This window comes from Pseudorasbora parva, chromosome 1 (genome assembly GCF_024679245.1).
Source record: "Pseudorasbora parva isolate DD20220531a chromosome 1, ASM2467924v1, whole genome shotgun sequence".
NCBI classification, from domain to species: Eukaryota; Metazoa; Chordata; class Actinopteri; order Cypriniformes; family Gobionidae; genus Pseudorasbora; species Pseudorasbora parva.
This window is the reverse complement of record NC_090172.1, coordinates 39576274-39602021: the sequence shown is the minus strand read 5'-3', so window position 1 is coordinate 39602021 and position 25748 is coordinate 39576274. Positions and strand designations below refer to the sequence as shown.

General features: G+C 37.9%; 1 protein-coding gene across 1 annotated transcript in view; it reads right to left on the bottom strand.

Moving 5' to 3' along the window:
• Positions 1–25748, bottom strand: part of nfatc3a (nuclear factor of activated T cells 3a) — a 108987-nt gene that overhangs the window by 9893 nt on the left and 73346 nt on the right. The window contains exons 4-9 of the mRNA XM_067440395.1: positions 19036–19235; positions 16253–16425; positions 16029–16169; positions 8776–8831; positions 8352–8478; positions 3928–4944 (exon numbers count right to left, since the gene is read on the bottom strand). Of these exons, the coding sequence (XP_067296496.1) occupies positions 3928–4944; positions 8352–8478; positions 8776–8831; positions 16029–16169; positions 16253–16425; positions 19036–19235 (1714 nt within the window). The remainder of the gene's footprint in view (positions 1–3927; positions 4945–8351; positions 8479–8775; positions 8832–16028; positions 16170–16252; positions 16426–19035; positions 19236–25748) is intronic.

Below are 25748 nucleotides of genomic sequence, written 5' to 3'. Positions count from 1 at the left end.
TCGAGCAGTCTACATTTAATCATGGATATCATGTTGAGAGATAAACGCAATGGTACTAATAGTAGAAGGCTCAACTTAAAATACCGTTTTATGTCTCCAATATTCTATTGCTTCCAAGATCTTTCTGTTGGAGAGTGTGTGCGTTTGTGTCAATTCCCTGTTTTTTTTTGTCGTCCATCTGTCAGTCTGTCTGTAGCCCCTCCCCAACACCACCTGCAAAGAGTCTTTGACATCACCTGTGCCATCTGTTCACACACACACACACACACACACATACAAACGATTCTTATTTGTCCATGAAAAACCCCAAACAGTTCCAGCCCTTAAATATTAGCTGTCTATATAAATAAACTTTAATCCACCTAGTTGGATTAAAGGCTCCACGCAGACCTGGAATAAAAACAATAGGACCGGAATATCAGGTGGGATTCCCGCCTTCCACAATCTGCTAGTAAGCACTATTAAAGCCAGTTTAACCAGCACCAAAACAGCTTTGGAAATGAAAGCGAGTGCAATTGGTAAATAAACACCAGGTTTTAAACGATCACAGAACTCACACAACTCCTAAACACACTGCCACTGACAGAGTGACTGCCACTGAATTCTGCTGAAAAGTGATTCATTAAATGGAACTGAAGTATCTGGGGCCATAAAAGTGCCAGGAAAGTGTGATTAAGAACTGCAGAGTCTGACTGATACATAAACTTACATTTAAATCGAGTGAAACTCTGAGCCAGCTGCAGAGTGCTCACAGTTAACCATAACGAGTGATTCATGACTCTTATGAACAAACACAAGAGACAAGAGTGCAAGAAAAAATAAAACGCTGAGTTTATACTTGAATGCAATAAACAATCAAACATAATTATGACATGATAAATATTAATATATGGAATATGGTAAATAAAAAAATCTCACATTTATTTGCATTGTGTTTTAAAGGATTCAATTGATTCACTACACAGTTCTTCATTAACACAAGCAGTACATTCCAGTAGTAGCTATAGCTGTATGTTGAGTTTATAGTTACATGCAATAAATAAAAATAATAATGTTAATAACATATGGGACACAATGCAAATTAATATTATTATTTATAATACATTAATTATGGAATAAATTGACATTTGAAAATTTTTCAATTTTATTTGCATTCTTTTAAATAGTGCTTATAAAAGCACTATTTAGTTAAAGTTTTAGTTTATTCACATAGGCCTATCGTAATGCTTTGGCAAAACATGCAGTACATTTCAATAATAGTGGTAGTTGTATGTTGGTGTGAAAGAAGGTTTATGTCAGTGACTGAAGAAGCTGTGTTCTGTTCTATTTGCAGTTCATTTCTGACCTCCTTAACAACTCGACAGTGCTCAAGAGCTTCAGTCAGAATGACACAGACCCTATTTATAGTGTGTGCTTTAGGGAGGATACAGTCCCTGGTGGAATCAGTTCAAAATTTCACTTTTAAAAAGGCTCAACTTCATCCCATCTCGCACACTGAATGCATGAGGATGTCTAATGTTACAGTATACGTGAGCAACATGTGAGTACTTGTGTGGCTGAGCATACCTACTTTTTGTAAATATTGTGTTTACGAGGGGCACCTATGTGAAATAGGTGAATTGGACCCACGTACATCTGTGAATTAGTATGCGGCGGGGAAAGAGTGTGAATTGTGTGTGTTTTAATTACAAATGTTGGATCCTTCAGGGCACACATGCACACGGGCACACACACACACGGGCACACACACACACACGGGCACACACACACACGGGCACACACACACACGGGCACACACACACACACACACACACACACACACACACACACACACACACACACACACACACACACACACACACACACACACACACACACACACACACACACACACACACACACACACACACACACACACAGTGTGTCTCAAGCTGTTTATTAACTCTGTCTGACTGCACATTTGAATATGCAACTGAAGAATACCAGAAAGCAGAAGTGACTCCCCGTGATCAAATTCTGGTCCAGGAAAGGTATCATGCAAACATGACATTGCTGGAATCTGTGCTGATGAATAGCATTAGCCTGAACTCTCTCATCGGTCATCCATGAAAAAAAAGAATATACTATGATAGATGCACAAGGTTCAGTGCAATACAGCTCACATAGCAAACTAATTTTCAGTAGTAAATTGCTGAGTTTTGATTAAGGAATCTATTGCGGTCTGTTGTCTGTACTTCTCAAATAAACCCACCGTCAGCAAAAAAATATCCACATAAACACAGAAGCTAAGGAACAAGCTCTCTCTCATTCTAAGCTGTACTGTAGGATTCCCTTCCAGACAATTGTCTATTTTTAAAGACACAAAACAATAAACATGTTAACTAGTAGCATGCTATTGTTCATGCTGTCATTACCTCATTATTTGCATGTAATTGTGACTGATGACAACTTAGCAAAAAAAAAAAAAAAAAAAAAGACTATATTTATTATTTTTATATATATTTATGGTTATTATACACCACCATAGAAAAGTTTGGGTCTGTTTAATATTGTATATATAATATTTTTAAAATAAATTAAAACTTTTATTCAACAAGAATGCATTAAATTGATCAAAAGCAACAACCAAGACATGTATAATGTTACACAAGTTTTCTATTTCAAAGACAAGCTGCTCTTTTGAACTGATCAAAGAATCCTGAAAAAAAAACATTTGTCAATTTGCAAAAAAATATTTAGCAGCAATGTTTTAACTGATAATAAGAAATTTACCAAATCAGCATAGAATGATTTCTAAAGGATCATGTGACACTGAAGACTAGTAATGATGCAGAAAATTCAGCTTTGCCATCACATGTATGAACTAAATTTAAAATGTATTAAATTGCAATAATTTTTCACAAAGTATATTTTATATATTTAAAAAAATGGAAGATCATAATGCTCGAAATTTAGCATTTACGTGTTAGCATTTACGTGTTTGTTCTTTGAACAAACAAACAGGTCATTTACTTTTTCTTACATTCCATACTATACTGCAGAAACAGAGAGTAATAAGGTAGTAAGCGACTCCAAATACAGCCTCTCTGTTTCCCTCCCCCACGCTACTAACGTTAGGCCTCATTGTTCTGCTAAGAAGGATTACGAGTGTAATGAATTCATCCTATGTCATGACACTCTTAAGATCTGGATGTCTGTAATGTACCAGGCAACTTGTGCACCCAAAATAATTTGAGTAAATTAAGCATTAACTGGTTTATAACATTGTAATGTTCTTGTTCTATTAGTTCCTGTCATGAATAAGCTACTACTGCACAGATTCACACATATTTATCCTTAATGTATAAATCAGACACTAGTTGACTGATTTAATTGCTGTAAGTACCTGTCATTCTCTAATAACCATAAATATCATATATGAATAAAGTGAATAAAAAGGAAATTATTTCAGGGAGTACTACAGAAACTATAACATACTGTAACTATTAATCATGCATTAAAGTTTTGGTCATTATATATAAATTAAACACACCTGATCTGTTCAAATGCAACCTGGAGTGGCCCAGTCAAAAGTCAATGGACACTATACATGTCAACTGTCAGCATATTTCCACTAAAATCTCAGAGCTACACAATCTTCCGGTATAGTATACTCCACTAATAAACTATGGAAGTAGCAAACTCTTTCTGTGATTTTTAATACATGTTAACTGTACATAAACAACATTTTGATAATGAGCCCTGTTGTGAGATTCTTCCTGAAGATTTAATTGTGTGCTTAATTTTCTCACAATTTCCACACACACTGTGATGCACCAGAAGTTGCGGTGACCACTAAGGCTAAATGTGGAAGTGATCATGCATATTCAAATCCTATCAAGTGTCATAAGAGGAAAAGACACTGCTTAACAAAGTGCAGAGACTCACCATCATCAAGCGTAATGTCCTGCAAGCCAATGGTACGGAACGTGGGCTCTCTATCCTCTGGCTCCTGTTTGATGTTCAACCTCTCTCTCTGTTGAGTCAGGGGGTGCACTAAAGGACCTGAGGGGGACAACCCAGCCAAAACAGGGCTGCTAGCCTGTGGGGAAGGCTGTCCAGAGAGTGCCATGGGCCCCAAGGGGCTGCTGGATGTAGGAGATGGGGAGGTAGGCGAATGGTAGGGGAGGGAATGGAGCTGGGGGGACGAGGGCCCAGAGTGGGGAGATGGCACCATACAAGCAGGAGCACTGGAGGGTGTGGGGCAGGAGGCGGACCGCTGGCTGGTTGGATGGTAAACCAGTGGACGCTGCAGCTGTGGGACCGGCTGTCCTAACGTGTGGGTGGGTGACGGGACCTGCCCTGGAGTGGGGCAGTGATAGCCTAGAGAGTGAAGGTGAGGGGAAGAGTGGGCCATGACCTGGTTGCTACCTGTACAGGCTGCATGGCTAGGGCTGGGGCCAGGCCCCGACGGCACTCCAGAGGTTGGTGTTGAAGAAGATGGGCCGTACACCATCCCCAAACCCAGGGTGTGACACCCGGCCGGATCAGACTGGAAGGGCATCCGCTCGTAGGCCTGTGGGGAGCCTGCAGTCATAGGAAGACTGTGCTGGCCGTTGAAGGGCATGTTGTGCTGTATGGGTGGGTAAGATGGCCTGGCAGTGGCAGCAGGGCCTGGGTGGAAGGGCATCTGGCATTCGTGAGGCGCATTCAGCCCCTGAGCCTGAAGGTGGGGCAGGTGGGGAAGAGTTGGGGAGCCCATTGGGGCACAGGGGGCCTGGAGTGGGTGCAGGCCTGTAGCCAGGCCACGTGGGGAGCTAGACAGAAGGCCGTCTGGTGGGTGGGAGTGCTCTGGGGAGGACAGTGGCTGAGCGCAGACCAAACTGGCAGCATGGACCAGAGGCATAGACATGGGTGGCACGGCAGGGGAGTCCAGATCATCCCTATGTTCCTGCTTGACCAGGACTGAAAGGATGGAGAGAGAGAGGGGGGGGAAAGAAAAAACAAAACTTTACTTGATAAACTTAACATATGAAATGTCATTAGCTATAACATGCCACTGAATTATTCTGAACAGTAATTATCTGTTTCAGAAATGTGGTACTTTTCCGTAATATCAGTAACACCCCTTTCTTTAATTGTGATAATCTTGAGAGTTACTGAGATTGTGTGATGCCATGACATTAGCATATCAAACTGATTAACCATACTGATTTCTTTTAAAGTTTATTAGATTCACAGCACTAATGAACTCAATTGTTCAACTCTCAATGAACAGCAAAATTATGTGATTAACATATGTTCAAGAATGATGCCCAGTATAGAAAATGCACATATTTCATCATAATATAGCATAATATTTCCATCAAACTCTCCTCTCCTCTCCTAAATGTGCACGCAATGAGTAATAGTAACACAAAGTGTTCAGTAACCCATTTCCCGATCTGCCATTTCCCTGGCCCGCATGAGTGGGGGATATTTTTACTTGCTGTGGACTCTGAGAGAGCATATGTTGCCTGCTTGAGTGCCATGTAAACCAGTGCTGAATTTGGGAACTGAAGAATGCTGTCTGCCCTCCAGCATAGCTCCAAATGGGAACCAAAATCCAGTTCACAGCCCATACGCTGCTGCAAGGCCATTACTGCAGTAAAACTGAATGTTTCTAATATGAAGCGCAAGTGGCAACCATGTGTGGGAAAGAGTGTGAATGCATTTGAGTCTGGTGTTACTCATTGTGTATCTACAATGCACTTGGAAAAAAAGCTTTGTTTCAGTTGATAAAAACATCTAATAGCATTCAATTCCAGGTGCATTTTGGACAAAAACTGGTGGATTTGTCTGTGACCAACAAAGCCTCAGACATTCAATTAGGTGGATTACAAACTACTTCCTCGCAGGCCTAACACTTTTCACACTATTTAGTTTAAATTTGGATTAAGATCTCCGCTCATCGCATCAGACGTCTTATTCATTACCCATGAAAAGTCTGGCTCAACTCTAACACAGCACCTCAGCCCTTCCCCCTGCCATGCCACTTTCTTAGTGGGCTGATGTCATGGCAACCACAGTCGCCGTGGCCTGTTCATAATATTGGCTGCCTGTGCTGTCGTTTGATTGGCTGAAACCCCACGGGTTAGTGTGGAAAACAGGAAACCCTAATTTGAGTGGGTGCTTTGTGGAGCGGAGAGGGTGGGCGGGAGGCTGGGCCTATCTCGCTCTCTCACTCTCCCTCTCTTTTTGTCTTTCTCAATCTCTTTTACAGGTTAGCATGCAACTCAAGATAGAGATGCAGAAAAAAGTTGCTCACGTGTGATTCAATGACGCCAACGCTGTTTTTCGGTTTGACTCACTTTGGGAAATTAATACCAAACCAGCTTATTGCTCTGAGAACCACACACGATTACACATTATTAAAAACTCTATAAACCATAATTAGATGTTGCCTTTTACTGCACCATGCATGCTGGTCTACTCCATCAGATGTGTACATATTCATTTCAAAAGCAGAGCTAATAATGTGTTGATGTAATGCATGTCAACTCAAGATGTCTGACAATTTTTTTTCATATTATATTGGTAATTTATTATTTAATTTAGTAATAACATTTTGTAATAAATTTTTCTGTTGATTGATGCTTTATTGTATACATTTGTTATTTATTTTGACATTGTTGCAGTGGATGATTGGGTAATTAGTTCACTAATGAGGTCAGGTATGATTGTTCACACTGATATAAACTGTCTCTTTCTTTGCTTGTTGTTTGTGTGACAAGACCCTTTTGCTTTATTTCATCGAGGACCTGTAAAAAGTTTTTTGGAAATGCGCATAATTCCTCTTTGAACACATTATTATTGCTATGTGAATCATCAAGCTCATGATTTTCATAATTCCTCTTTGAACACATTATTATTGATATGTGAATCATCAAGCTCATGATTCAAAAGACTTACAATAGGGAAAAATCTTTCAAAATGAGAAGTAATTCTGCAGAATATGACTTAAAACAGATGACGTAAACAGGAGATGAAAAAAGAATGATGAGAGCATTTAATGAGAGCAAGAAAAACAGAAGACAATGACAATGAAGGGGTCCCGATCTTGAGTACCCCAAATTTGCATGCTCCTACCACATGTAAATCATGCTGATTCTTTCTTTATAGTGTTTTACATGAGCGGTTACCAGGTGCTCAACTGTTACTGGAACAACCTCATCCCTAACCACACGGGTGCACAGTGCAGAGGAACGCTGGCATGATCAAACGGGTGACTCTGTTGTGAAAACCCACGTGTGCCATTCTTGTTACTGTTAAATGAAGTTAGCAAGAAAACTATTTTGCATGAAGGCCAGAATCCAATTTTTGATGTACTGTGGATATTAAGTCGCATTTGTCATAAATTACATAATATATATATATATATATATATATATATATATATATATATATATATATATATATATATATATATTCACTTCATAGATCCTGAGTGCCTCACAGGTTGTATTTTACTCAGTACAGTTCTGTTAAAATGAGTAAAATTGTGGTTACATTTACAGTAAAAAAAGACAAATAATATTAATCAATAATTGATACATCATAATATAAACAAGAAAATACAAAAATAAAAAAAATATATTATGACACAAATATATATATATATATATATATATATATATATATATATATATATATATATATATATATATTTGTCATAATATATTTTTTATATTTTTGTTATATTTTTATATTTACTGTAAATGTAACCACAATTGTAATCATTTTAACAGAACTGTACTAAGTAAAATACAACCTGTGAGGCACTCAGGATCTATGAAGTTAATTAATACATTAATATTGATCAAAAATACATTAATCTGACCAAAAGTGACAGAAATCTTTTATACCAGAGTAAAAATCTTTACTATCTAAAATAAACGCTGTTCTTTTGAACTTTCTAGTCACCAATAATCCTAAACATAAAAAGATAAAATGTTATATAAAATATATAATGTATTAAAATTTAAAGCAGTTATTTACAAAACTGTTTAATAATGGTCTGATATATATAAAGTTTTTTCAAATGTTTGATCAAATATATGTAGCCTTGGTGAGCATATTAACATAATATGTTTTTTTTTAAAGTTTTGGGTTGGTAAGATGTATAACAAAAAAATATATATTATATATTTTTTTGTTATACATCTTACCAACCCAAAACTTTAAAACGGTAGTGCAAACATTTATATTACGTCATAAAAGTACACGTCATTGCTTAGTTAAGTGCAAAAAATAATTGAGTAATATTCTGAGCTAATGATTATTTCCTTCAGGAAATGAGCCTTGTAATATGGAATGTGCTGTCTAATACAAACCTGGCAGATAGGTAAAGCGGTGTGACTGGCTCCTTTTCCGTTTGCCATTGCACACGTAGAACTGCACCTGCACTGCTGAAGTGACCGTCTTGCTGTGATACGGAGGCACCTCCACCACAATGCTTGACTACAGATGGAGACATGAAACGAAACATTACTAAACAACACATCATGGATGTCTGAGGCAAACCTCTCAAAGTTCCACAGAAGAATGCAAATTTTAAACAGTCAAAACATACTAGAGTGTCCTCAAAACTACCATGTGTTAAACATTCAAAGGAATGAGGGGAATTTACGCTTTTAGTTCAGTTAAAGACAGAAAACAAAAAGAAAAAGGGTATGTAGACATATATATGTCTGAATTTTTTTTTAGACTTTTTTTTTTTTTTTTGCGAGACGTTCTGAAAAGAAAGCATCCACTTACTCCTTGACTCTTCTCTCTGATGATCTTTGCCTCCACCTCCCACTGCGGTCTTCCATCTGAAGAAAGAAAAACGTTAGCTGCATACGCAGGAATAACATACTAGGCCAGCTAGCATATACAATGACCTGAACTGAACTCTGTGTGCCAGTATTTGCCACTCAAATGTAGGTAACTTGACCCTCTCAACATTACTGCAGCCACCATCATCATGTCTTCCAGCATTCCACTGAAACTTTCAACATCTAGGTTACAAATAGCTAATCAGTAATGGGGAGCTTTACTACTACATGTTTCTACAGGTGCTCCTGCACCGAATCCATTGAGAAGCTTGAACAATTGGGCCTCACCTTTAGAATAATAAAATGATTAATTGAATTTGCTTGCAAACGATAAGCCTTTTTCCACAAAGGGAAAGAGGCTCAATTGCTCAAATAGATCAAAATGTCAGCTCTATGCCGGGACTCTAATGACCTGACCACAAAAACAAATGTTATATTAAATACTTCCAAGAAAGAGGGCTAGAAATGTTGGAGCTGTATTATCAGAACTGACAGGAACAGGGAAGACTCTTAGGCCCCTACAAGGGAATTATGTAATTTATAAGGCCGTTAGAGTCTTAGAGAGATGTGTGGAATAACTTTATTTAATAAAAAAAATCATGGCAAGATGCATGGAATAAATGTATTCATTGCACAACACCTCCACGTGCTGCCTGCAGAAAGGCACAGGATCTCTCGGAAACATGCTGTCATCTAATTTTTCCTTTGACATGAAGCTAATCAACTGAGCAGACGTCTTACAGGCAGAAAATAAAAGCCAAGGGACCAGAGCCTACTGGTTAAGACTGATCCTGGGAGGGAAAACAGTCACTTCATGGATCATAAATCACATAAACTGCACAAACAGCATGGCACAGGTACGATTTACACTTTTAAACACATTTCCAGCTTTGAAGTTTGTGTTTGGCATGAGTCTAACATGGGTTAAACAGCAGTATACTTCCGAGATTGTCTAAAATGAATGTCTAACAATGGAGGAATACATACATACATACATACATACATAGGTATATGTGTATATTCACACACACCAAATCAATGTAGTAATGTAGTGGGCACTGTTTGAGGACGATTATCAAACTGAAGCTACCACTGTGAGCAGTTTCACCTGGTGCATTACACTCCAGAGACTGCTGTTTACACAAGGTTACTGTGTAGAGTCTCAACTCCCCTCTGTGTCGAAAGGCATTTTGTTAATATGAGAATGACCTTGGACGACTGTAACTTCAGCAGTAGTAGTACAGCAGCACATGTTGACATTCACCGGACACCGGAGAGGGCCCCACATGAGGGCAGGTTCAAACAGGAACCAGACTCTAAGCACACACACAAGAACATACGGCATCCTAATTCTTCAGCTCAGAAACACTGCTGTTCTGTTATGACTAGTATGATAAACAAACTTGTGAACAAAATAAATTCTGCCAAATTCATACAAAGCCTTTGTGACATTATGTGGAATTAAATGTGCTGCCGGCAAGCGGAAAGTAGCCTCAATTGAAACAGATGGTTAAATGTAACTCTTTTAAATAATAAAATCTTTTTTTGTTAGCTTTCCTGGGTCCGATTTTTTTTTTCATTTCATAGTAAACACACATTTAATTTTGTAGGACTGGTAGCTTATTCAAAACAAAGGCGTAGCTTGATGACGCCTGCATTTCTTATAGTTTTTATTATGCCATTGCTTCCGCTTTTTCCGGTCATGTGTACGCATCGCTGTTTTCGGTTTTATCATATTAGATACATTATTTGAGTGTGTTGAAAGTTATGTTATAAAGCTACTCTCTGCGTTCACTCAGCGGCTACTATGAGACACTTGTTGCACACTGCAGTAAGTTAGATTGATATTAGGCATGGTAAGACATACTCTGTAAATCATGAACACGAGATTTAAATAAGACTGTGTTGATGAATGTAGCATTTAAAAAAAAAAAGTTTTTAAAATTAAAAATACATTTATTATCACTATTGCCTCAATATTGTACAGTGTCTTTAGGCGGATTGCAGCAACAGCCATTAGGATTGTTTAGTGATTTGGTCTTAGTGACTTAGGAGTCCTCTTGACTACTCCTAGCGTTTCATAGATTTAGGAGCTAGTTTTAGAGCTAAAATGCTTTGTGAATACGACCCATGATGTGTTTATTGTTGAGCATCATATTTGATACAATAGACGTATGACTCATAATAAAATATGATACAGGAGAACATCGAGCTCATACTCGAGAAAGAAAAAAAAACAATCAATTTATCAAGGCCATGACTATCCTTTGTTGACTATGGGTGAACTATCCTTTCAAGTTTCTTTTTATTCCTAAATACAAGGGCAGTACAACTTTCACTATCTAGTTCTGTGATTGTCTTACTATGTCTCTATTTTTATCCATTCAGCAAAAATGGGTAACAAAGCTTTAATCTTTTAGAAACTATCCATTTTATTACTGTAGATCCAATGATCATTCAATTAAATTAGATACAATCTGTCAAAATTAGACCTAAAATTATCAGTCCCCTTCCTCTCATGTCCACATTTGTCCCCTGCTGCTAGAGTGGCCCCTAGGGACGAATGTCTCTCAGATGCACGGATGCATGCCAGTTCACAAAAAGACTTCTCCCTATATTTTGGAGTGAATTTTATGCCTTCAGTAATCAGTCAACTTTTATACAGCAATCTTAAGACAGCATTTTGCTTATACACAGCATGGGTTACTATTGAATCCTAACCAGTCAGCTCTAAATATTATAATACTTCATAAGTGTGTGGCATGTTATCCTGAATAATACAAAAACATCACTATTCTCAATTATTTTAAGGGTGCACTCAGTAAATTCTTCATTATAAAAGTAAAAAAAAAAATGAATAACACTTTTAAAAAATATAGTTACACTAATGTACATGCACATTAGATAGCAAACCCATGTTAACAAATGGCCAGCCCAATACTACTAATTTACTCTCACTTGTTGAATATATTTTTAATGGCTTTTTGCAAATAGGGCATCAGTATTAGACATCAGTAATCAACAGTTTATGTGATGCTGCCAGGTCAGTATAAAGTCCAAGACCAGTGTCATATTACTGAGTGCGCCTTTAACAACATATTTAATTTCAAACACAACTGCAGAACACATTCTTGCAAATCGTACAGACACTGCTTGAAGAGCTCCTGGTGAAAAAGATAATAACTTCTCCCTCAGAGCTGCTCACGGCAAAATGTGAGCTAAATTTCCACTCTACTTGTTTAAGCATCTCAGGACTTTCCATTTTTATACAATTCAACAAAAGCATAGGTTATCACCATACAGATTGCCTAGAGGGCTTGCCAAATCACAGGGAGCCAATTGGAGGAGAGGTAAGTTCCAGAGAGTGTCTCTCTCTGAGTCAGTTTGTTGGGTTAGAACAGCCCTGTGTGTTTATGTGTAAACTCCTATTGAGTGAGTCAGTGTGTCATTGTCTCAAACTAGAAACACACACACACACACACACACACACACACACACACACACACACACACACACACACACACACACACACACACACACACACACACACACACACACACACACACACACACACACACACACACACACACACACACACACACACACACACACACACACACACACGCAGGCAGGCAGGCCAAGACTCGTATTCCCAGAATGCCTTTAATTCAATGCCTTCATCTGAGGCTGGTCCTAACTTGTGTTACATTACTTACAAACGAATGTGTCCATGATTGATGGAAAAAATGAGCAACAGCGAGAGAGAACAAGTGAATGTGTTGCTCATCAAAGAATTTAAAAAAAGGACAAGTGATGGAGGAAAAAACCAAGGAAAACATTTTTTCTGCCATGCTAGTTATGAAGATTAATAAAGTGCGAGAGAAAAAAAATACAAATAAAAATAAGTAAGCGAAAAGAGTTGTCTGCTGGAGAAGACAGAAAGACTGTAAGGACTCTGTTGAGTGTGTAAAACAAAATCTATTTCAACAAAAATCCATACAGACAGAATGCTGCTGACGGGGCTCATGATGACACAGTCTAACCCCAAAAAGTTTTTTAATAAAGTCTCTTGAAAGCACAATGACTGAAAGCTGACACTTAAGACTGAAGGCCACATGGCAGCCCTGAATGTCAAATGGGAGAGAAAGAGCAACATACAACAACTTTAGTCATCTGTCAGGCAGACATACCTAGCGATATTCAAAATTGAATATCTTCAAAACTGAATAGGCTATGCCTCGTTGACTAATCATCCATAGGAAGCCTTTAATAATTAGGATGGTTTTAGGTTCAACTGACCCCAAATGCATTTCTTGGCAGTGTTCCCTTTTTAAGAAAGACTTCAGTGCCGTTCTTTGTTTAAGCTTAACTCCAAGACTTCCAGAGTCGCCGTCAAAGCTGATTTGAAAGACCGCCGCTCGCCAGTTTCTGTGTTTACTAGAAAGCAAGCGCAACTCGCCCGACCAGAGTTTGGTTTTAACAGCTCAGAAGTGTATTTAGAGTTGCTAGACGTTACTCACGGCAGATTAGATTTACTGCCACTAGGGTGCGTCTAGATTTCTAGGCTAGGGTTATTCCCATAGACTGTAAAAAAATATGGACGTAATGACCGTGACATCACCCATTCTGAAGCATAAAGTAAAGAAGAGACGAGCTGGACATTGACATTTTGCCAACGCGTCATCGGATTACATAAAATGGGCAATGAGGTGGGATGTGGCGGAGCTGAGGTGACACAATGACTAACAGACAGCTTATAAATGGCCATCCACCTGTCAAATTGACCAAAGCCTTAATTATGCAGAACTTTAAGGCTTTATATAATATAAACAAATGAGTTATAAAAAAATTCACCCTCCTCACAGTTTTCATTAAGGGCAAAATTATAGACCAAATTATATTGTGGTTTGTATAGACCAAACCACAATTTGTACAATGCTGTAAAAAAAAAAAATTCTGCTGTAAAGTTGAGAATTTTAACATGGGGCTTAATGAGATTCTGCTCCCTTCTGGAGTCTGTCTCTAGTGGCCAGTCGATGAATTGCAGTTTAAGTCACTTCCATATTGGTTTCAAGAGAAACTCGGGGAGGTTGCTGCTGTGTTATAACTCTATGAGGTATATCTTGAGATCTTGAGATGACTTTGGGCTCTTTTTAATCATGAGAATCTGCTGTAAATAACAAGGTGCATTTTCCGTGTTTCATGAAGTCACGAGTGAAAAATGCCACGTGAATGCAGCATCAGCATATTATTTGCATACGGGTCTTGCGGGACTTGTTGTGTTTTACCATGCGAGACCTTTCAAATGACGTATGACTATCTGAGCTGTATGTTTTGCGGGAGAGTGTACAACCGGAGGTTTACGGGGTTAAAGCATATTGGCCACAGATGGCCAGAGCTGGCCCGTTATGACCTTTGATTCGGTCAACCATTTAAAAGGGTGTAAAAAATGTGTGGGGGGAACTTGCCATTGAAACATATGTTAATTTCAATTTCAATTATTTATTTATTTTTACATTTATTTTGAATCAAAATGTATGGAATATAAGATCATTGAAAATTTGCATAATACCAATAATAATAATAACAACAGTTGTATATCATTCTTTCTTTGGCCTTTGTCACAAAGCCCTTGATAGAGTTAGATTTTTGGCTTTTTTTTAGTAAAACATTTGGTTACTCTGTTAGTGCATTACAACTAGTACTGTCAATCAATTACTAAATAGCGGACTACGGCCTTACAAAAACATTAAAGTGGTAAATCCTGCATTATGTTAATTGTGTACAGATGGCATTGTAACACAATCTACTCATCACACTCCTTAAAGGTGTAACAAAATATAGGCAAGCATTTTAAATGTAACGCTTTGGTTGTACTTAAAATGTGTGTATAGTGCAATCAATAACAAAAAGATATCTATAGTACAAGACACAAAGTTTGCTTGGCATATAGTAAGCATTAGTTGCTTGGTCCAGCAAGCGATCAGCAGTGTGCCTGCAGCCAGAGCAACCGTGCTGACCACTGAATCCTCCTTACACCAGATGCTGAGTACAACAGATGAGCTCCAGAACATCAGTGACATACCACTATCCTGCCAATCATAAATATAGCCTACATGTGTGTACGTGGACAGAGAGACAGAAAGTAATAAGGGAAAAACATACATGTATAGGCATAAAGTAATGAGGGTATTTATTTGTACATAAAATGCTCTTGTACCTGTTTGCGTGTGTGTTTATGGGCTGAACTCAGTGTGGTGATGTAGGTGTGTGCAAAGTGCATTTGTGTTTATGTCTAGGCGTGTATGGAGTGAGTGCTTGGTTGACTGCAGTGGTGTTTGTGTAGGTGTTCATGCTGAACTGCACTAACACATATACAGATACACACACACAATGTCCCCAGAGGAGAAGGGAAATCGTGGGAGGTCAAGATGCTGATAAAGTAAAGATAAATCACTCTGGGTTGACGAGCAACAATAAAATTCCGTTCTCAAGTGAGAAATGAGAAATTGACACTCCCTCAAGTTACCCGTCGCTCCAGTTTCCCAAAGACAGATATACTTTAACTATAAACCACCTGATCTTATAGTTAAAAAAAATAAATAATCTTGTTTAGCTTCACTAAGACAAAGATTTGTGCATGTATAACTATGACCCTTGAGGAGAAGACAGGTAAGGAGGCAATATTTGCTCACAGTGAATGATGAAGACATTTAAAGTGCATACTCATCTGTGCTTGCAGAGCTTGCAGCAACCTGCTAAAAGGAATGTGTACTAGCCAAACTCAAGTAACAATACAAAGTGGAGGGATCTAATATCACTCTAAAAGGGGTTAATTTTGATATAATGACCTGCTGACACTGAACATTATCCAGCTTAGTACACAGCTACTTAGCAAGTAAATAAATAAATTAGTATGGAATATTGATTTGACTTTAAATTATGTATAAAGTGAGGGAAAAGTATGTATGAAGAAAGAGACTCAAGAGATATGAAATTGGCATAGGACAGGTAAAGTTAATTAATATATAAGGGAATGCATGATTTGTTTTAATTAATAAAAACAATGAAATAAAATGACTGATCAAGTATTCCTGAAAGCCATATAATAAGCAAAAACAATACATCCAGAAAAAGTGGCTAAAACTTCCATCTAAGATGGTACTTGAACTACATTGGTAGGGGGATTCTTACCAGGACCTTTCTCCAGAAAAATGACTTTTGACTCAGGGAAGAAGTTGGAGCCAGTGATGACCATTTCCTCTCCTCCACTCACGGGGAAGCTGCTAATACTGGCTTTCTCGACCTGAGGTAACTCCTGTGCTGAGCGCTGGGCTATTTAATCACAAATACAGAAAATACAGTCCAGTTTACAGAGAGAATATTTTCTTTAATATATGTGTGTGTGGAAAACCTACAGCACTCCACTGGAATTGAAGCAGCCTGCAGTGAGACCACTTTTGCATTGGGCTGTGGGATGTGAACTCGGAACACCACGCGGACCCGAGTGTTTTTCCGTCCAATATCAGTCTCTCCTTTTCTCAGCTCGATGTCAGAGTTCCTCAACTTCAAGATTCCAGCACAATCAATACTGACAAAGACAGCAAAAGAAACATGTCAAGAAGGAGTATGCATGATAGATCCTCCATCCAACATATCAAACCTATCAAAATTGCTTAAATGACTTCTAATCAATCCATGTCACTTTCTGCCCTTTTTATACTCTTTTCATGTAGCTAATTAATATAACAAACTGATGGGGGTATATTTATTATGTGTATATACACACCTAACTCAATTGTACAGTAAAAGCTGGCATCAAATTAAAGTTTAAGCTGTTCTCAAACAATGGAGGAGATTATTTTATTGGTGTTTTCAATCATAAATTATGTTATACATGCTTGTTAACTTTCTATCCATCAAAGAATCCTGAAAAAATGTATTATGGTTTCTACAAAATATTAAGGAATATTAATATTTCAGCTGATAACAAATGTTTCTTGAGCATCAAATCAGCATATCAGAATGATTTCTGAAGGATCAAGTGACACTAAAGACTGGAGTAATTATTGGTGAAAATTCAGCTGTGTCACATCAGTAAAAAAATAAATACATTTACATAAATTAATATATAATTGTATTTTAAATTGTAATAATATTTTACAATATTACAGTTTTTACTTTATGTTTGATTAAGTAAATGTAGCCTTGATAAGCATAAGAGACTATGGGCCCTATCTTGCACCCAGCGCAATTGACTTGTACACCGACGCATGTGTCCTATTTTGCACCTGCGCAAAGCGCGCTTTTCCCTCCACAGAAGCACGTCGCTAAACTAGTGAATGAACTTGCGCTCCCTGGGCGGTTCAGCGCAAAAAAGGAGGCATGTTCCGGCGCAAACAATCCCTGGTGCTATTTTCAGGGTTCCTACACAATTTTAATATCAAAATTCCATACTTTTCCAGACTCAATTTTCCAGACTTCCCAACAGATTTTTCCGACCAAATTTAACTTGTTCTGACAAATTGGTTTAAAATTCAACTGTTAACAAGTATGTTACATTCTAAAGATTTTATATGTTGCCTCTTATTAGGATAGGAAAGTAGCTAGACAGGAAGTAAGGTGGGAGAGAGAGGGGCTCAAAGCAGGACTCAAAAGCAGGACTCACACTTGAGAAACATGGAAACATGACGATATTTAAATGATTATTTCAACTCAAAATGAAAATGTCCTAATCATTTACTCACCCCAATGTCATCCAAAATGGCAACCAACTCAGTTGCTCCAAAACTTAATTTCTTTTTCACTGAAGATGTAAGACATGGATATCTTGGATGGCATTGAAGTGAGTAAATGATTAGGACATTTTAATTTTGAGGTGAAATAATCCTTTAAATATCTTCATGCGTCAAATTATTTGACAAAAAGTTTGCAAATAGCTTTCTTGGTACATTTTTAATCTTTGGCTAACTATGCTTTATATTTAGGATTGGCAAGCCAGCCCTCTGAAAACTTGCATTGTCCCATTTTGTTTGCCGTGAAGTCCACACAATGTAAAAGCCAAAGACAACGTTCCAGGTGTTTTTTTTAGTCAAGCTGTTTAAGGTAGGGGCGCTGTGACGGCAACGGCCGCCTAACAACGTAACAACCAATCACTGCAGACCTAAACTCCAGCAGATCAAGTGCGATCGGCAGCGCTGGCAGACTGATCCAAGCGCCATGGGGAAAAAAGATTGTATATATTATATATTTATTATATACATTTAGAAATTCTTCATTTTAAATTTAGAAAACGAAATGGGGACAATAGTCTGGAAACATAAATATTTTTCCATACTCTGATTTATTTTTTCCATACTTTTCCAGACCTGGAAATTGCTCAAATCAAATTCCATACTTTTCCAAAACCCGTAGGAACCCTGTATTTTGCTGTTCCATTAAACAATTGCGCCACTGACCAGAAAAAACCTAGTCTAAAGTCAGTGGCGCGTTGTTCATTATGCTATTTTAAGGGCGCATGCTTGACCATAATGTATAGCGTGCACAACGCGCATTCACTTTGCTCATGTAATCTACACAGATGCAACAGTTATTTTTGCAAATCATAAATTGTTACACTAAAAAATATTAACACGAGATGACGGAACCTATGAATAATGAAGCTGCTTCAGACCAACCCATTTTAGATTTGCGCCAGGCGCAAGAGCCATTTATCCCGCCGGGAAAATAGCAACAGTGCCGAGACCCGCCCACAAAATTACTTGCGCTTTGCGCTTTGACACTTGCGTTTCAGCTCGTTAAAATAGAGCCCTAAGAGCACAAGTGGAAAGGTGTATTTCAGTATGAAAACCATAGGTCATGGCGATTATGGCTTCTATAATTTGTGTGCATTTCACTAAATTGTAAAGATCAAATTTCCCTACAAGAATAATATAATCTAAAATTCCCTACATTGAGGGGTGCAGCCAATGGTCCCCTCAAAGACAATCACTTTATCATTCTGTACTAAATAATTTTTGTGAGGGTTGGGTTCAGAGATAGGCAGGATAGGGGATAAACAATATTATTATGCTAGAATAAAAACAAAAGACGTCCAATGGAAAATCCCGAACATGATAGAAAAACAAGTGTGCATGTGTAAGAGTGTGAGAGAGAGAGAAAATCAAGGTTGATGTTGAAGTGAAGAGCTGCTGGCAGGTACCTGGCAGACATATTGTTTTCAGGAAGGAGAGGAATCTCGAGAACCTTCGTGCTGGTGATGATAATTTCCTGGCTCGCCGTAGCAACAGTTTTTCCTGTGATGCGGTGAACCTGGTAGAAAGCGTGCGGCCTCAAATAACGGTCATCCGCTGTCCCGATGAACATCTGCAGGTTCACTGGCTTCTCACTGTAGCCAACAAGCTGTTAAAAAATTTGAGAGATGATTCATGATGAGTTTTTATCTCTATGAAAATAAATCAAATTGTTGCTAAGCAGAGATTTTAAATGATCCTAGATATTCTGACAAAAACTGCTATGAAAACTATAACAAAATCATACAAAGTATGATTAAATACATTTAAAGATGACAACACCTGACCTAATCAACTTCTGTTTGTCAATTTAGTTTTTTTTTCTCTGCAATAATAAAAAAGATAATGCAAAAATGGCCATTTTGTCTAGGGAATCATAGCGATGGTAACTTCTAGGTTGGCCTGTAAAATCACTTCATCCCTGGAGCCCTCTATAGCCAAACTAACATTTTTTGACAGGCTGTATTCATCTAGATGCACTGGACATTCAACCAGGTCAAAATGGCAATATTCTCCATTTGTATCACAATTATTTTCCCTCAATGCATTTTCATTCAAAGGACCCTGTATATGTGCAATTACTTCCCAAATCCTCATCCATGCACATTAACATCAGACGCTATCCCACTTTTTCCAAGCCAAACCCAAAACACACTGTAACTACTAATTAAAATCCAGACATGAACATAAAAATACGTTTTTGAGTCACAAGCCACAAAAAACACCAAAACCAAATTGAAGTAAAAAAATAAATGAGCGGGTACAAAGGTGAGAAAAGAAAAACAAAACCATGAAAAGAAATTCTACTTCTGCAGCTAAAATAGTATAAACAAGACTAATGGAAATAGGGAAGTGAAAACCACATTAAAACGTGAATAATTAGATGTAACACATCATTCTGTGAGGTTGTTGAAGATACAAAACAAAAAAGCTTTCACAGAAGCATTTGCCTTCCTGGCACTGCACACCAGGGTGCCCAAAGCAAACCTTCAGTGAGGCAGCGCAATCCCGCATCCAGCAGTTTGTACACATGTATGACCTGCCAATAAGCTTCCCAGACAGGTGAGGAGTTCACAAACAGAAGGGACCTTTTCCATTGACATGCATGTGTAGGTGAGTGTTACCTACAGGTTAAGCACACAGGCTCCTAACAATCACTCCACTGTTGAAATGTTATGCTTGGCAAACACTGACCCAATGCAGTGAAAGAGAGAGAAACTGGGAATGAGAGCAAAAAAGGAAGGAACGAGAGAACAAGAGAGAGCGAGAGAGAGCGAGAGAGAGAGAGAGAGAGAGAGAGAGAGAGAGAGAGAGAGAGAGAGAGAGAGAGAGAGAGAGAGAGAGAGAGAGAGAGAGAGAGAGAGAGAGAGAGAGAGATGACCCACAGGTCACAGGTAACAGAAGGACCAAGCCAACCACAGCAACACAATAATGAGAAAAACATGCTTCTCACATAAACTGACGGGTCTCGAGAATATAGCCAGACATTTGTGGATAGAGGAAAAAGAAATGGATGTTGGGAAAAGAGAATCAGGGAACAACGGAACACTTGGATGGTGGTGGGATATGGTTCATGTAGTTCCCAGGACAGCTAAACTTGGAGACATGAATTTAGAAAATTATTAAACCAAATGTGTAGGCTTTGTTTCATGCATTGTTGGTAACTTTTTACAATAAGTTTGTATATGTTAAGGATATGAAACAGGGATGGAAATTAATTTTTTTGTCCACCGGCCACTGTGGCTGGTGGATTTCAAAATCTACCAGCCACTCAACGTTTTTACCAGCCACTTTCTTGTTTTTAACCGATAATGTGTAACTGCATGTGAAAATTAATACTACAAGCTCTACAATACTTAAGCTGTTTATTTAATCTCAAATCTCAATGAAATACTGACATTTTTTCACTCTTATACACACACAAACCATGAACTGATATACATTTCATTAAATGAGTAGGGCTCTATGTTCTCTCTCTTTTTTTTTTTTTTTTACCTGGATGTGGCATTTGGATGATTATTTTATGGCTTCCAGTTTTAGGTTTTTAGTACCAACAATGAAACTACTAGTTTTGGCATCTTCTGAAGCGTGTTGACGACATACCGAGCAGAACATTGTCAGTAGGGATGCCCCGAAATAAAAATTATTGGCTGAAACCGAAGCACTAAAAGAAATTATGCCAATTATCCATTGCATTTATGGCTAATGCTATGACTGTGTAACTTTACTAAAAATCAAGGCATTGCAATTGCATTAATTAATATTAAAGTTTCAAATAATAAATCAATTACAAATTATGCAAATATTTATTTAGCACATTGCAACATCAAACAGTATAAAATAAAATTCAAAGTAAAATGTTTAACTTGATCTCACTCATGTGTACATTAAATAATAATGTACAGGTCTACAAGCCTACAGAAATGTAATAAAGTAATCAAATGTAAAATAACTGCATATTTAACTGTTTAAATGAAAGATTATTCCTTATTAAACTTACAAAAGCTATTCAATCAAGAGCAGTGAGTGATGTCCTTATCGTTTGTTTGACATTAAACATAGCAGTAAAGGCTACTGCCCCTTTAAGACCTAATAGAGGGATATGCGTCATCTTTCACGACTGTATAAAGTTCACTTAAGGCATATTCAGACTATGTCTGCTAGAATTCTCATCAAGATGAACATGTTGGCATACTTTTTGTGTGAGTTTGTCCGTTTAAGCACAAGACTTGAAAGAGAACTCAATATTTGCGCGCTGTGAGACGGGTGCGCGCTTCAGGATGACAGTGACGGATCTTCTCTCAGTGCGCGCGAGTTATTATGGTTATTATTCGCGTCTTCTGGCACTACATCCGGGTAATGACGGCGAAAACGACTGGTCATATTCGGACATACATAGTGCGGCCGCACTCGCATTCACTGAACACAGTTTATAAAGAGGGGAAACAGTATGCTATTTTTATTTACCCGCCACGGTGGCCGGTAGGTGAAGCGAGTTTACCCGCCACAACGCAAAATCACCCGCATTTGGCTGGTGGCGGGTGCTAATTTCCATCCCTGATATGAAATAATAAAAGAACCCATAAGCCTTTATTTAGTAATGGATGAAGTACATCCAGCCGTTTTTTCTCACATAGTAAACCCAGACAGGATGTTTAGGACTCTGAACACCTAAGATGGTTTATTTTGCGATAACTGGATGTGCATTATCCCTCTTATTACACGCTACTTCCCATGCAAGTAAATAATTGGATTTTTAGATTTTAGATTTTTTATTGAAATATTTTGCAATAAATATACAGTTGCTATCAAGACAACTAACAAGTTCATACTAGATGGGTAAAGTACAGTCATACCACAATTATATTAATTATACAGCTTTTAACCACATAAAAAATAATAAGGACGAGATATAGGTAAAAAGATGAGATATAAAGGATGAGAAATGCAACCCTTTTGAAATATTTTAATTTAATAATTTATTATCTAATAAACTTTTACAGTTTACAAAACTATCTTCTGAGTAAGAAGATGAACACCACAACCATATTAGGTTCACACAGAACACATTTCGCATCTCAATTATAAATGTTAAAATAATCAATAAATAATACATTTTAAAATAGTGACAAGCCGCAGAACTAGGAAGCAATGCAGTGTTACACTACATCAACTGTGTAAGAGTCTGAGACAAGTTAGAAGAAATTGTTGAATAAAGTCATTATTTTGTTTATTTTTTAACAAAAAATGTTTTCTCACTGCTTCATAACTCTAAGGTCGAACCACTGGAGTCACATGAATGATTTTAACAATGTCTTTCCTACCTTTCTGGGCCTTAAAAGTGTTTATTAAATTGCTGTCTATGGAGGGGTCTCAGATTTAATACAAAATATCTTCTATTGTGTTTCGAAGATGAACAAAGGACTTGCAGGTTTGGAATAGTAATAGTTGATCTTCTAAAAATATCTCTAGACATTGCGTTTTTTTTCCCATTCCACTGACATGTATCCTGCTTTTTAGCAGCAAAAACATATTCAGTGTGCTGTGATACCGACCATTGCACTACTTCTCATACTTAATTTTCAACACAATCGACACGTCGATGCCAGATGGCAACAACTACATTTTTATGAAACAAGCAATGTTATTCAGCATTGCGACTGACGATTAGCCTAGAAATCTAGACGCACCCTAGCGGCAGCAAACCTAATCTGCCGCGAGTGACGTCTAGCAACTCTCAATACAGTTCTGAGCTGTAAACGCCAAACTCTGGTCGGGCCAATCACATCGTGTATAGAGTCGGTGGGCGGGGCTATAATGACGACGTCCGAGTTGCGTTTGCGTGCTTCTAGTAAACACAGAAACTGGCGAACAGCGGCCTTTCGAATAAACTTTGACCGTGACATTGGAAGACTTGGAGAAAAGCTTTTCTCTGAGAAGAGAACAAAGAACGGCACTGAAGTCATTCTTAAGAAGGGAAGATGTGTTCAGAGTTTTGCCGACCGGATACGCCGAAAGTTTAATCTTTCAACTAGGGATGCACCGATACCATTTTTCCAGAACCAATCCGATCTGATATTAAAAATGTTGAGTATCGGTTGATACCGATACTAAACCGATCCGATACCAATGCAGTTTTGTCTATGTAGAATTTCTAAGCCTTAGTGTGTAGAATTGAATAAATTAGATTAGTGAATAATACAGCAGCAAAAGTTATAAAATCACGAGTGCACAATAATTGTATAAAATCTAAACATTTAGTTGGGAAAAAAATAAAGGAAACCATAAAAGTGAATAACTAGCTGTAAATCTGGTAAAATATGTTACACAAAATATATTCATGAAAAACAAGTAAATATATTTATAGAAATAGGGCCTATATACCAAGAAATTGCATTTATTTTAAATGTATAGTGCATATTTTTAATGAGGCAGCAACATATAGATAGAGCAGAACAAGAAAGGCTATTAATAAGGCTTTCATAGCGCAACAGTAGCATAATACAGAGCGGCATATGCGCATCCTGTGCGCAGGATGATGCGCTTGAAGCAACACGGAGTCACATGCTCACAGCCACAGTCATAGACGCTCACTCACAGCGCGCCGCACTCCGTCCGCATCGAGAAGTTTAAAACAAGATATAGACGCGTAGTATATCTATGCAGTATTCTTATAAGCCGTTTATTTTAACAGTTTAACATTTCAGTTACTGTGTATGAAAAACAATATAATAACTAGTCCAGTGTTGTGATCTAACTGACACCCGGTAGAAAGTAACACGGTTTACAGCAATAAACGCCAGCAGATAGCCATTTTTTTGAGAAACCATAACGTTAGAGCGTTATCTACAGATCAAGCATAATAACAGAAACAATAAATAATCTAGGAAAGTTTCATCGTGTTGAGTGTCGTAACCGAACGCGACAGTTTAAAGCTGAATGGAGAGTGACTGACAGCCGCAGTGGAGGGAAGCATTGACGTGAACTAATCTGTACTCGCATTAAACGATGGAATGGCTTCAGAACACTTATAATATAGTGCACGAATCGTTGATGCTTTATAAGGTTTTTGTGCCTTTTGTGGGGCACTGTGGCTTAACAATAACACAGAATATCATGCGCACAGTATCGAATTTGGATCGGTCCTGTCTCTCCGATCTCTCCGAGTATCGGATCGGTGCATCCCTACTTTCAACTAGCTCTGGTTGGTTGTATTGCTATCCAATTGCGTGCACGCCGTGCAGAGGGAGTTTGAAAGACAACCGTTTATCCCGCCCCTCGGATTGAGCCCTGTCTATGGTGAGTTTCCAGACCAAACATCTTGATGTGGGTCTGGCTTGTCAGGCTAAATGACGATAGTTGTTTTCATATCACGACTGCCAATCAGAATCAAGTATTCCAGGGAGCTGTGTAAAAATGTTCTCAATATAATACATTACATTAAACATTAACATTAAACTACATTTTAAAATTCTGTAAAAATTGTTGTTCATTGTTAGTTCGTTATGCATTTACTAATGTAAACCAATTTAGCCTTATTGTGAAGTGTTACCATATTTTCTACAATTCTGAAGAAAATTAGATGGTAGAATAAAAAAAAAAATGTTGAATGGAACATTATTGGTCACTCTTCTTCATAAAATGTTTGTTTCATCCTGCTCTGTAATGCTTTTCCATCGTGCACTCTTGTTTCTGTGAGTGCTATGAACTCTGTGAGGTGAACAATCCCCGGCAGACAGAGACCTGCAGGCAATGGGGGATTCGGAGCAGAGGCCATGTTTATATGCTTCAAGACCTGAAAAGGGTGAAGCTTAACTGAAATGAACCATGACCCCACCAACAGCGCATGCTTGTAAGATTTATTTCAGTGGTGAGAATAAACTCCCCTAGGGAATAGCTCCAAACCCAACTGGACAATTCATTTTCATTGTTTGCACAAAAAAACAAAAAACAAAACTGTGTTATGTGTGCGTGAAACTGGGCAAACTAGGTTTAGGCAAAAGCTAGATCAGCTTACACTACCATTGAAAAGTTTATGGTCAGTAATTTTTTTTTAAAGGTTTTTGAAAGAAGTCTCTTATGCTCACAAAGACTGCATTTATTTAACCAAAAATACAGAAAC